This window comes from Mchenga conophoros, linkage group LG5, assembly GCF_057382185.1.
Source record: "Mchenga conophoros isolate Kocher_MC1m ecotype Shallow Benthic linkage group LG5, M_conophoros_male_GT1.1, whole genome shotgun sequence".
Lineage (NCBI taxonomy): Eukaryota > Metazoa > Chordata > Actinopteri > Cichliformes > Cichlidae > Mchenga > Mchenga conophoros.
The window spans coordinates 29,947,494-29,959,564 of record NC_140530.1 but is presented as its reverse complement, the minus strand read 5'-3'; the positions used below and the strand labels follow the sequence as shown (position 1 = coordinate 29,959,564).

At 38.2% G+C, this 12,071-nt stretch overlaps 1 protein-coding gene across 1 annotated transcript in view; it reads right to left on the bottom strand.

Annotated features, from left to right (window-relative positions):
* fer1l4 (fer-1 like family member 4) overlaps nucleotides 1-11,650 on the bottom strand; it is a 30,158-nt gene extending 18,508 nt beyond the window's left edge. The window contains exons 1-12 of the mRNA XM_085274777.1: nucleotides 11,564-11,650; nucleotides 9,726-9,781; nucleotides 4,588-4,676; nucleotides 3,956-4,055; nucleotides 3,767-3,864; nucleotides 3,594-3,638; nucleotides 2,677-2,841; nucleotides 2,502-2,562; nucleotides 1,508-1,639; nucleotides 1,368-1,430; nucleotides 1,182-1,266; nucleotides 933-1,101 (exon numbers count right to left, since the gene is read on the bottom strand). Coding sequence (XP_085130903.1) covers nucleotides 933-1,101; nucleotides 1,182-1,266; nucleotides 1,368-1,430; nucleotides 1,508-1,639; nucleotides 2,502-2,562; nucleotides 2,677-2,841; nucleotides 3,594-3,638; nucleotides 3,767-3,864; nucleotides 3,956-4,055; nucleotides 4,588-4,676; nucleotides 9,726-9,781; nucleotides 11,564-11,642 — 1,142 coding nt within the window. The 5' untranslated portion in view covers nucleotides 11,643-11,650. The remainder of the gene's footprint in view (nucleotides 1-932; nucleotides 1,102-1,181; nucleotides 1,267-1,367; nucleotides 1,431-1,507; nucleotides 1,640-2,501; nucleotides 2,563-2,676; nucleotides 2,842-3,593; nucleotides 3,639-3,766; nucleotides 3,865-3,955; nucleotides 4,056-4,587; nucleotides 4,677-9,725; nucleotides 9,782-11,563) is intronic.
* Nucleotides 11,651-12,071: the final 421 nt, after the last annotated feature.

Below are 12,071 nucleotides of genomic sequence, written 5' to 3'. Positions count from 1 at the left end.
GATCATTTTTTGAGCTTGACCACTCTGAGTCCAGTTTTTCTCTGTCGCCAAAAGAATTCAAAAGAACAGAATTTAATAATACTTAAGTGCTTCCATTAGGTAAATTATCCAGAACAATAAGAGGTGGTGTTGATTTATTTGTGCCCACACTTGATTTTAGGGGTCTGCTAGGACTGAGGTGGCCTTGTTAAGTCATAATCTCTGCATTCACGACTGTGTTGTTTTGTTAAACAAGGACGCTATTTGTATTTTTCATACTCAAATTAGGGGGTGTATAAATAATTTTGTTTTAAACATGAGGTCAGCAAATGTGGAAATAATTCCATTTAGGGAAAAATGGGCTTTAGACTGGTCTAAACACTCAGTATCAGGCAGTTTTTAGCTCAGTTGGCCCAAGGACTGCTATACCATGGCAAGCTAAAATTCACAAAAATCACTGCTCCTCCTGCAGCACTGCTCAGAATTACTCAAACACAGAATGACTTGAGGTCCTCATTGCCACATTTTTCATTTTATCACTGAATTGTGATGGATCAAGAGCTAGATGAGCGAGATGACTTGTTGGGACTCGACATGATGCCAGAGAAAGCAGCAGAGTGCAGCCAATACAATCATTTCCTGTGAATACAGAAGCCCAACGCACCTGCTGTTCAAACCGTTTGCTTATGAGGGGCAACAATAAGGCCATGTATAAAGGGAGGTTGAGTGTGAAGGGAACTAAAACTGCTTGTTTCAGACAAAAACAAATTGCTGCATAATAATAAAAGTATCAGACTAGAAATGACAGGTTCTCTTTACATCTTCTGTTTTTTATGTTATTGGTAATGATTATTATTGATTGTTTTTACAATGATAGGGACTAATCTTGTTTGAAATAAAGGTGAATAAGACATGAGGACTAATAATGATTCCAATACGGCATTAGAACTGACTTTTCAATGTCTTCGGTGGCTCCAGACGAGGAGGACGATGGCAGACTGGGCATGCTCAGAGTATCCCCCTTCATTAGCACATTGAGGCTGGCCTTGACATAACCTTTGATCCCTGACCTTGTATCTGCAGGATCAGTGAGAGGAGCCCACTTCTGGTAGAAGCGGTGGTCTGGAGAGGCAGAGAGAAAAGAGGTCAGTGAGTACTGCAGTAGTCAGATCAGAGTACCACACTGTGAAAAGTACTTATACCCGGCTGGTTGTACACGGTAGATATGTCAATCTTGAAGGTTCCAATGTGGGTCAACAGGAAGGCCAAAGTCCGCCTGTGGAACACCTGAGAGGAAGAAACATCACAGGTGTTCACTTAGGCCATACCCTCAAGTATGTCACCATGGCAACATCATGAGAGACAATTGGAAAATTAATAAAGCTGACCTTTATCTCTATGACTTTATCAAGGAAAGTCTGTGGAGCTTCCTGGAAGTCAAACTGGAAGTTCTGAAAGAACAGAAAAAAACTGTGATGGACTCTACTGCAGTCTACTGTGTTCTGCTCTGATCTCCACTCCACTGTACCTCGTTGTAGAACGGACAGTTGGTGGATTTCTGAGTTGCAGTGTGTCTTTTCTGGTTTCCTACGCTGATGAAAACTGCAGGGTTGATGTTCACTCCAACCAGCTTCTGGGCCTCGAGGATGTTCACATTTACCTGTACACACACACACACACACACACACACACACACACACACACACACACACACACACACACACACACACACACACACACACACACACACACAATTCAAATTTATGGTCTTTATAGTGTGTAATGATAGAGGACTGAGTGATATCCAGGTCTGTCTGTTGACTTTATCTAAAGCACATGTTGGTGTTAAACATAAGGCACAGGGGCGAGAATTGGCCTGACAAAAAGACTCAAATCTGGCCCACTGGAGTGTTTTGGACAATGTGAAGGGCACAGATTTTGGACTTTTAACTGTTTCACAGGTTTTACAGGTTCTCCCACTGATAAAGACTGAATATTTTCTATGTATGATTGATTAATTATGAAATACTCTGACAGATTTCTTTCACTGACTACAGCAGCATTTCTCTATCCTGTAGACAAACTTTATCTTTTAATTAATGGCTACCTGGGACAAGATTCCTAATACTTTCCCAGCAAATGTAAGGAGGAAAAATTACTTAATTGGGGTTGTCAAATCTTAGTTTATGGGCTATGTGCATCCCATTTTGTTGACGAGGTAGCCAGATGAGTAAGACCATTACATAAAAACTGTAAGAAATGTGTTTTTGTTTCATGGTAAGTAAAGAAATAAACCAAAACAGATAATAAAAAATATTAACTCCAATATAAAACTCCAATGTTCTAAAATACACTCAAAAGTTCTTCTCCTACAGGTTTCTCTCTTTGCAAAGCCAGGCAGTTGGCTGGATTGGACCCATCTTGAGAACAGGTTGTGGTCTGCGTGCCGCATGTTTGGCATCCCTGACCTGAACCTGTCCTGTAAACACCAGCCTCAGAAATAAATAGCTGCATGAACTCACCTGGAAGCTCTGGACTCTGGGCATCGCTCCAACAGAACTTTTAGACAGCGGCCTGCAACGACTGCGCGCACACACGCACGCACAAACACACACATAAAACAGCAGACAGTAATCATTTCAACTTCACTCAGATAAGCTACAGGTAGTATAACATAGAGAAGGTAACCTGATTTACCTCAGCAGAGAAGTAAAGATGATGTTCGAAGCCTCCATGTCCATCACGTCATCATCGTAATCATCGTAATCACCATCCTCGTCTTCCTCATCCCTCGGAAGCAGATTCTGCCCCAGGCGCCGAGCCTCTCTGTCCAATTGATCGAGGCGGCCGATTGTCCGCTGCCTGATGGGAAAATACGAGACACAGTGACAAACTCAACCACGATTTACAGAAACGTTATTCCAGCAGTGCACAGGCTTGGACTAGAGTGAGACACCGTGAATGGTCAGAGAGGCTTGCCACACTTTTGTGAATAATAATAATAACAAAAAACACTGACAAAGTGTTTCCTAGTTTGAATAAAAGCCACATATCAAAGATAAGCACGCAGACACATAGGGTCACACGTTCATTCTAACATACACACTTCTATACACATGAAAAGGAGCGAAAGTGTGACTCAAAATAATGAAGGAAAGATGAGGGGAAAGCATGAGGAAGATGATGTTATCATAGACCTATGGCCTCCACAGAGGGAGGAGTCGAGGTGGATGGAAGCAGAGATTAATTAATCATCAAGCCTGAGATGATTTTCTTGTTTTTTCTTTTTCTTTGTTTTGTATTTGTGGTATCTTTGGGCTTTTTTTTGTTTGTTTGTTTGTTTGTTTGAATATATCAGTGACTCTTTAAATATTTATTTTCTTTTGTTTTATTTTTAATATGCTATTATGCATGTGAAGCCCATTAAATCTTTATGCATGATGCATCGGGCTATAAAAATAAATAAACTGACATTACTGTAGACTGACTGCTTGATAAAAAGCTTGAATGATTAATGAATCGGAGACTCCTGTGAGGAAGAGTTTTACTCTATGTACAGAGCGGCTTTGGTGTCAGCTCACTTTAAAGATTGTGTAAGTGATGTTAATTCTCACCCTTCAATGTCATCAGCTCCTTCATTTCTGATGACCAGAGTTGATCTGAAGAACAAAAGAACAAAACTAGTCAAGCTAAAAACATCTTGCAGTGGCCGCTTTCATAAAACAGGTCTTTACTGCAGATGAGATTAAAAAAAAAGATTTTTCTGTCCAGCATATATATTACTTACTCATCCTTTTCTTCATCTATGCTCAGAAAGTCCCGTCCATCCCAGGTCCCTGCGGTTCCTTCAAGTGGATGAAACCGAATTTCCAGCTCTATGTAGATCTACAGAAAGAAGGAGATGTAACCAGAGGTAAGTGTTTGCATTTAAAATCCAGACTTTCATACAGCACCGTGTGTGATTGTGCGTCCTCACATCAGTCAGGCTGTAGCTGGTATCGGTGAGCGGTTCCCGTACTACCAACCTCCCAGAAGTCACGACATGCTGGAGGCTGATGATCAGCTTCCCAAGCAGTCTACAAAAACAAGCTTTCAGTATAACTTACACAACAGCATTTGATATTTACGCTTAAAAATACAATTTAGTCAATATAGAGAAAGTAAAAATGTATAAACATGTCAAAACTGAATTTCTTTTTCTTTCTACTCTAACACCACAGGTGCTTTTCATTACTTCATTTTCATTTTTCTCACATCTTATTCATGGAGCAACTGCAGGGCTGAATAACAATAATTAGCAAATCTGTGTCTGTTCATTGCACAGATCATGGATGGAAGGATGCTAATCAGGCTTGCTAGGGTTAGTACTCCACCCTCTAATCCAAATATGATCATTTCTGTGTATATAATCTATGTTATTAGGTCCTCCCAGCAGAGACGTGTGAGTGTTCATCATAATAATTGAAAGCACCCCATAAACTCACCAAGGACTTATCTTTTACTATTAATTATCATTATTAGTTACTATTTCATTATGACAAATTGCTAATAAGATGTGATGATGACGTTTTTGTTAATCTGTTAGATGTGTGTGTGTGTGTGTGTTACCTGTTAGAGAAGAATTTACTGCAGTTGTAAACGCTGACGGTCAAAACTTCAGTACTGATCTCTTTTCCGTAGTGAGGCCATCGGAAATGCTGCAAGTACACACACACACACACACACACACACACACACACACACACACACACACACACACACACACACACAGTTTTGAATGTATTTAACGACTTCTTCACTGAATTCAGATGACTGAGCTTCGTTCAGAGGTTTACAAACATGGTAGTTATGCTTCCATACACTATAAAACACACTATAGATCCTCTGACATCTAAACACAACGACAACAAGTAGATTTGTTTTGAGATTATTTCTATCATTCTGCTGGTAGAAATTGACACGAAAAAACATTTTAACATTGAAGTTGTCTTTGGCCAGAGCTGCAGTCATTTGTACAATTTCTTCTTTAAAAAAAGACACTGGACTCAAAACAAAAACCATTAATGGTCTTAAAACACACTCTAAGATTTAAGATCCCCAACATAAAACAATCAAGAACGGGAGTTTTCCACAGTTTTACACTTATACTGACCTGATTTCGTTTAAAACATTATGCATTAATCTTTCAGTGCCTTGACTAAGGACATTTTTGGAGGCAGTGATTGAACCAAAAAAACCCAGTAAGTCTGAGTAAAAAAAAAAAAAAATGGAAACAAGAAGGGGAAAAAATGACACTTTGAGTCAAAAATCTGGGTTAAGTGATTTTCTTACAGTTTAGAAAATATTTTTTGGAATTTATTTCAATAGAAGTCACTCAGAATTTCAAAAAATAATATTTATCCCAAAGAAAAGAAAGCTGTACTTCATTTTATTGTGAAAATAAATAATACATCCATAAAACCATAACTGTAGCCTACTGGGGTGGGAATAGTTCAGGAGTTGGGATGAATAGGGGGTGTATTTTTATGTACCAGAATATATTTGAAAATTCAATAAAGAGATGTGAAAAAGTAAGGAAAAATAAAAATAAAACCACACTATCTTTGTGCCAAATCATCTTCATATTCTTGGTTTACACATTTGTTGTGTAAAACTTTATATCAGCTACTGTGCAATGCCTCCGGTGCCGACATTTTCAGTCACACTTCTTGTATCTGAAGCATAGATAAAAGCAAAATATGGTTCTATGATGCAGTTTGACAATTACGTCATGATTTTTAATTAGCATGCTGGGATTCTCAGATAAAAGTCATAAAGAAACAAATCTGTCAGGATCCATCACTCATCATGATTCACAGTTATTTAGCTTCATTTATTTGTAAAAGTTCAGTTTTTATTTCAAATGTTAATATTTCCGTTTTCTCAGCCATGACATCTTGTAATTGTTGTACTAAAAGAATTTGATCCTCAAACAAACAGAAAAATTAAATCTAGATCCAGGAAAGAACTTTGGACATTTTCCACTTCAGCTGTTAATCATAGTGTGGCAGACACACACAGATACACTCACCTGGTCACACCTGAAGAACAAACAGATGTCTGACTCAGAAGCAAAGAAATATATACTCAGATACTCATGATCACGTCACAAGAGGTTTCTGTATTACTTTATCAACAAACAGGAGGTTATGTAATGAGACTGAGGCTTTTACTCGGCTTTCTTTTTTCATCTTTGAAATCATGCAATAGTGTTTCTTTTTCTTTTAATGTATTTATTGTCGGAAAGGCCTTTCAACTTCTAAAATCAATCACAGAAGAAACAATAAGAGAGAAAAAGAAAAAACTAATAAGTCAATAGATACAGAATCAAGAAGGTGGGAGAACATGGATGGGGACACATCTGGAGACGGGGATTATACTGAGCTAAAATGTGTCAGGAAGGCTTTCCACATGTGAGAAGTTGTGGGATTTGCCTCAGAGAGAATGGTTGATCGTATCAGGTTTAAGAAAAGACATTGTATCACAGAGCCACTGCACATGGGAGGGAGCATTGCTGATGGAGTAGGAATAGGTGTCACATTGCCAATAATGAGGTGAGATCTCCATCTAACCGGTTGGAGAATCGTTTGTACTCCACTGGGACACCAAAGATGGCAATACGGCGAGAGTCACGTTTAAAGAGACTATTTTTGACACTGTGTCACAGCAATGCTGCCAAAATCTCTGCTGCCCAGAAATGTTGCCAGGTGCTTCATTAGGTACCATAAACTTGTATTCTGACATGTGGCAGAGATGTATCCTCTTAGATATATCTCTTTTGGAAGAATGTCAAAAGCTCTCATTTCTTTAAAGCAAGTCAGAACTGCAGCCAATTATTCATTATTTATAATACGATTTTACACTTTTGCACTTTTATAAATGTAGTAATATTTTTCTTGTTAAACTAAAGTGTGCGCATGTTGGATGTAAAAGCCCAATTAGGGGCATTAGTTGGAAATGAACAGTTCTCTATGCAGCACATGAGTGTCGTGCTCTGTCCTGGAAACATGTTAAACTGAAGTGTGTGCATTAAAACAAATATTTAAATTAAAAATAAAATAGAAGAACGCATAATATGAAAAATAATAAATATCTACTCTCTTCTGCTTATCCCTCTCAGGGTCACGGGGGTGCTGAAGCCTGTCCCAGCTTTCTAAGGGCGAGAGGGAGGGTACACCCTAGATAGGTTGCCAGATTGTCACAGGGATAATGCATCGAGACAATCATTCACGCTCACATTCACTCCCGCATTCAAACCTATGGGCAATTTAGTGTTTCCAATGAATCACTAACTGCATGTCTTTGGACTGTGGGAGTATCCGGGGAGAAACTGGGCAAACAGCAAACTCTGTAAAGAAAGACCCTGGCCTGGTGGTGGAATTGAACTTAGGAACTCCTTGCTGTGAGGCACCAGTGCTAACCACTGTGCCTCCCAATTAATAAATAAATATCATTAAAATATTTTAAACATTTTTTATTTTAGTAGCTCACCTCATGGGTGAATCTGTGCTTAAATGTCATCACCATATTTTCACTGGGCATCTCCATCTCCTAATGCTGGCCTGTCTCCAATCAAAATACTTTTAATACTTAAGACCCCGTAAATATTTCTGGTTTTGGCATTAATTTCTGATTAGCCCGTGGTCATGGTTCCCATTTAAGAACTTCGGTCAGATGGCTTTTCTTGTAGCCTTTTCTTGTAACACAAGTAACTAGAAAAAGGTGCCCGTTGCTGTCTTCATATTCAGGATGTATAATTGATGGTGTTTGCTTTCTTTTTCAAGTACAGTTTCTGCCTCTGTGCACTGAAATATTCTTGTCTTCCTTCTATGTCATTAAATAATTAATAGACTAGGAAAGAATCTCTGCACGAGTTTCTCGGTTTGGTAGTTGGTCAGCTTTGTTGAATCTCCTCATGTCTTATGACATTTTATTCACACAATAATGTCAATTTGTTAAACCTCTTTCTTTTGTGTGAACTAAGTATAAAAGTCGCCTTAAAGCTTATCGGAAGGAATCCTGTCACAGTTACAACTATAAATGTAGCAGCTCGATAAAATGCCACACATACATGTCATACAGTTAAAATGTTGGACTTTTTGGTTTTGGTCATAAATGACAGCTTTAGATAAATTCAAACTATGACCTGATAATAAAGATTATAAAGGACTGTGAATGGTAGTTACATCCCTGAGAATGAATCAGAATTAACTGAACAATACAGCCTCTCTGCATGATGTCTGTACCAAATGTCACAAGATTACAAGCAGAATTTGTTGATGTCGGTTTGGTTTGTAAACCAAAACTATCAGTCCAGTGTTGTAGTTCAGTCTAGGATTGGATGGGCTGTTATGTCTATCAAAACCTTCATGTTGAGTTGTTTAAATATTTTAGACCTGATCAGTTTAGTGGACCAACCAGCTAACAGACCGTGAGCCATGCCAGGAGGATGGATTCATCTATCACATCTGTCTTAACAGAGTGAAGCAGATTAACGTCAATTCATTCCAGTAGCAGGCGTGTGTGCTGAAGGAGTGGCTGTGTGTGCACTATAGGAGGGGTACACTCTCATATCAGTTTAATTAAAATAGTTTCAATCTGTAGCAGGCAAACAGCAGCAGCTACCAGCTCCAACACGCGCACAGCGTTTCTGTCTTTGTGAGGAGCCTCAAACTGACCATTTATTGTCCTCTTAAAACCAAGTCTGACGTGTCAAACAGCCCCCTGCGAGTTCAACGTGGTCCTGATAACGATAAACAAGTACAGACCAGTACAGACAGAAAGGATGAAAATCATTTGATCTGAAATCTCAAATGCTCTCACTTACTAAAAGTGTGTTTGCACAAACCTGTGCATAAATCATGTGTCTGAGGGCTTCCATTAGAATGAAGGCTAATCTCCGCACTCCCATCTGAACAGACATCTCTTTAAACGCCAGAGTCACACAAGAAACGAGCGATCGATAGTGATGCCTCCCTTTGATTTGTGGCCTCCTATTTGGAAAATGCAAGCTAAGCATTTTGGCCGGTCTCGTCACGCTTTTCTTTTTTGATTGTTTTGTTTGTTTTTTAATCAGACACAACTAACTTGTGGATCTGAATTGAGAAACTGAGAGCGATGGTATAAAGTGCCAGCTTCTCCATCGCAATTTTGTTACAGCTATATTAACCCCTGCTTTAATCTAACTTACAAATTAAATATCTCGCTGTGTTGAGGAAGACTTTAAAATACAGACTGAGAATAAAAACTCCATAGTAAAGTCAAAATACAATTTAGCGCCATTGTTTTATAGACAGTCTCATCTTCGTGCAACCAGAGGAGTCGTCCCCTGGAGATCATTAGAGAAAAATGCAGGTTTCAAGGAACTGGGTTTATAACTGGTCATAGTTTGAAGATAGTTTTGGAAAGCAGATTTGTCAGGTAACTATACATCTGGGGATTATGAGGACGGGTAAGCTAGCCTGGTAACTTTAGACTCTGGAGGTCTGCATAGACCATTTACCCAAATCCAACTAATGCCTGTGATTGTTCAATGGTGCTCAGAAAACAAGAAAAAAGCAGATGGAAACCAGAAAGCTTCCAGCACCAAAAATCCTTTGGTTCGAGATTGTAAATGTTCATCTGCAGAATATGCTTACAGGGATACATCCAGCTGGCGCTTTTCTGAATGGCATGAGCATGTCCATAGCATAATATGGTTTACTGACCTCATTGAAGATGGCCACATTCTCACACTGCAGGACTCTGGTTTTATGGGTGAAACCTGAAGGAAAGACAGACAGACTGTGATGCTTTTGTCTGCACACTGTGAATGAAATATAAACATAGCAATAAAACAATACTGCCTTGTCTAATGTTCCACTTTGTGGCTATGTTTTTTTTTTCTTCTTAAAAAAAGATGTGTAATTCAATAACTTGCTGTAATTTTCATCATTTCAAGCTGCAACATTTCAGAAAAAATGTACCTCATTGTTTTTTTGCACAGAAATGAGTGATCCTTATCTTACCGTAAATATGTTTTAATTTAAATTATCTGACATTTACAAATACAGCTTTAATGACTATTGAATTCAAAGTAATGTCAATGGCATTATTTTAATAATTACAATAATTATATATAATATATATAATAAATATATTTTGGCCAAACGCTCATTCACTGTTAATTATTTTAACTTCATCGTCATCATAGTATGAATTTATTACAAAAGCCAAACCAGATCAGTTGTTAGAATGAGATAATAAACAGATTGTAAGATTATGAAAAAATTATAAAGATCTTACAAAAAAGCACCAACTGAAGTACAGCAATGTTTTATTTACACATTAATGCATCAATAAAACACTCTAAAACCAGTTTATAATGGTGTGGTGGTCACAGTTACTTAAATACTTTAAATGCATCGCCTTTACTTCTAATTGAATCCCTGATAATATACGCATCAGCATCTGAATGCTTCACCTCTGCAGTGTAGGGACTTATTTTAATGTTGACTGAGTAACACCCATACGTGTACATGTGTAGCAATTTAATGTTTGTTCAAATGCTGACAAATAAACTTTTCTGTACGCTGTAATGAAAAGACCATCACAGAGTACACTTTAACGCTCTTCTTAACACAGCCTAAAAGTTGATTTAAGCAGTTTCTGTTTTACACCAGTACAGCTACTGGCAATAATGAAACAATAAGCTGGTTTCAGTCAAGACTGAAGTTGGCTTCGGACCACATCAAAAAATCGTCACTAGATATCAGGAAAAACTAGATAAAATTTATTAAAACAACAACAACAAAAAAAAAACACTGGAAATGTGAACCTAAACAATAAACATCATCCTTGTGTAGTTTAATGCTTCTTTAATCCTGTCAATCATTTGAGCTTCAACGTGTTTTTACTCGTCATCTGAGCTCCACGTTTGATTTTCTTATTTGTTCACTGTATGAAATTTAAATTCATGCAGTGAATTTCTCAGCTTAAAAATAAACAAAATAAATAAATCTCCACATGCCAGCAGTGCTAAAATAACTTTTCCCTTGTTTCAGTTGCTACATCTGTTTGTAGTTTATGTATTTGTTCCCATTTCTCCTCCTCCTCTTACCAGTGTCCCTCCAGAGGAAGTGAAGCAGAACAAAATCAAGGATTGGCTGAAGTTTAAAAAAACAGTTTCTCTCTAACGTCAGAGTCTCAAATGTAAACAGAAGATGTAACGCAGTGACAATGAACTCTACACTGCTCTGCCACCATAATAAAAACCCATAATTCCAAATCAGTAATGCACCTTTTAAATGTAATACTCTGGATTTACTTGTTTTAAATTATTGGCACTTTTCTGCTAGTTTTTATACTTTCAGTATTTTTATGCAGAATTTAGACTGTTGCATTTTTACAGTTTGGTACTGTTACTTTTACGATAAAAAAAAAAACGATAGAAGTTCAATAAAGCAAACCAAGAACACAGATCATGTGTGTCCTCACACTTTTGTTTCACTTAATGTGCCAAAGAGACCAAAGGTGTGTGCGGACATTGCTGCTGTGTGTTACCGACCTCTGAAGCAGAGTTCGACCTTTCTGTCAGATCGCCCTGGCAGGTTAAAGATCCTCTTCAGATTCACAGTGATGGACATGATAACAGACACCTGTTTTTCTGTCTATTTACATCATGTCCTTATGAAGTCGACTCATTGCTTCTTCTCCGTCTTCCCTCTTCAGCGGTATGAAACTGTGTGTGTGACTGTACAGTTAGTCTTGTTAAAGTGTGTGTGTGTGTGTAGGGCAGGACCTTTTAAATGTTTGAGAAAGCAAATACAGTTGCTCAACTAGTTTCCTCCTCAGAAAGCACACACGCACACACTCCAGCCTTCTGCAGAGTTTACCTGCACCCTGTTCCAGGAAGCAGTTTTAACTTTGAGTGGATGAACTCTATGATGGGGAAACAAATGTTTGATTCCAGCACAGATGATCAGATAGTTTGACCAGCTCTGAGTGTGTTCGACTGAATATAAAGAGCAAAGCCTCCCTTTCAACCCGATGGAGCTGAAACATGAACGTCAGTA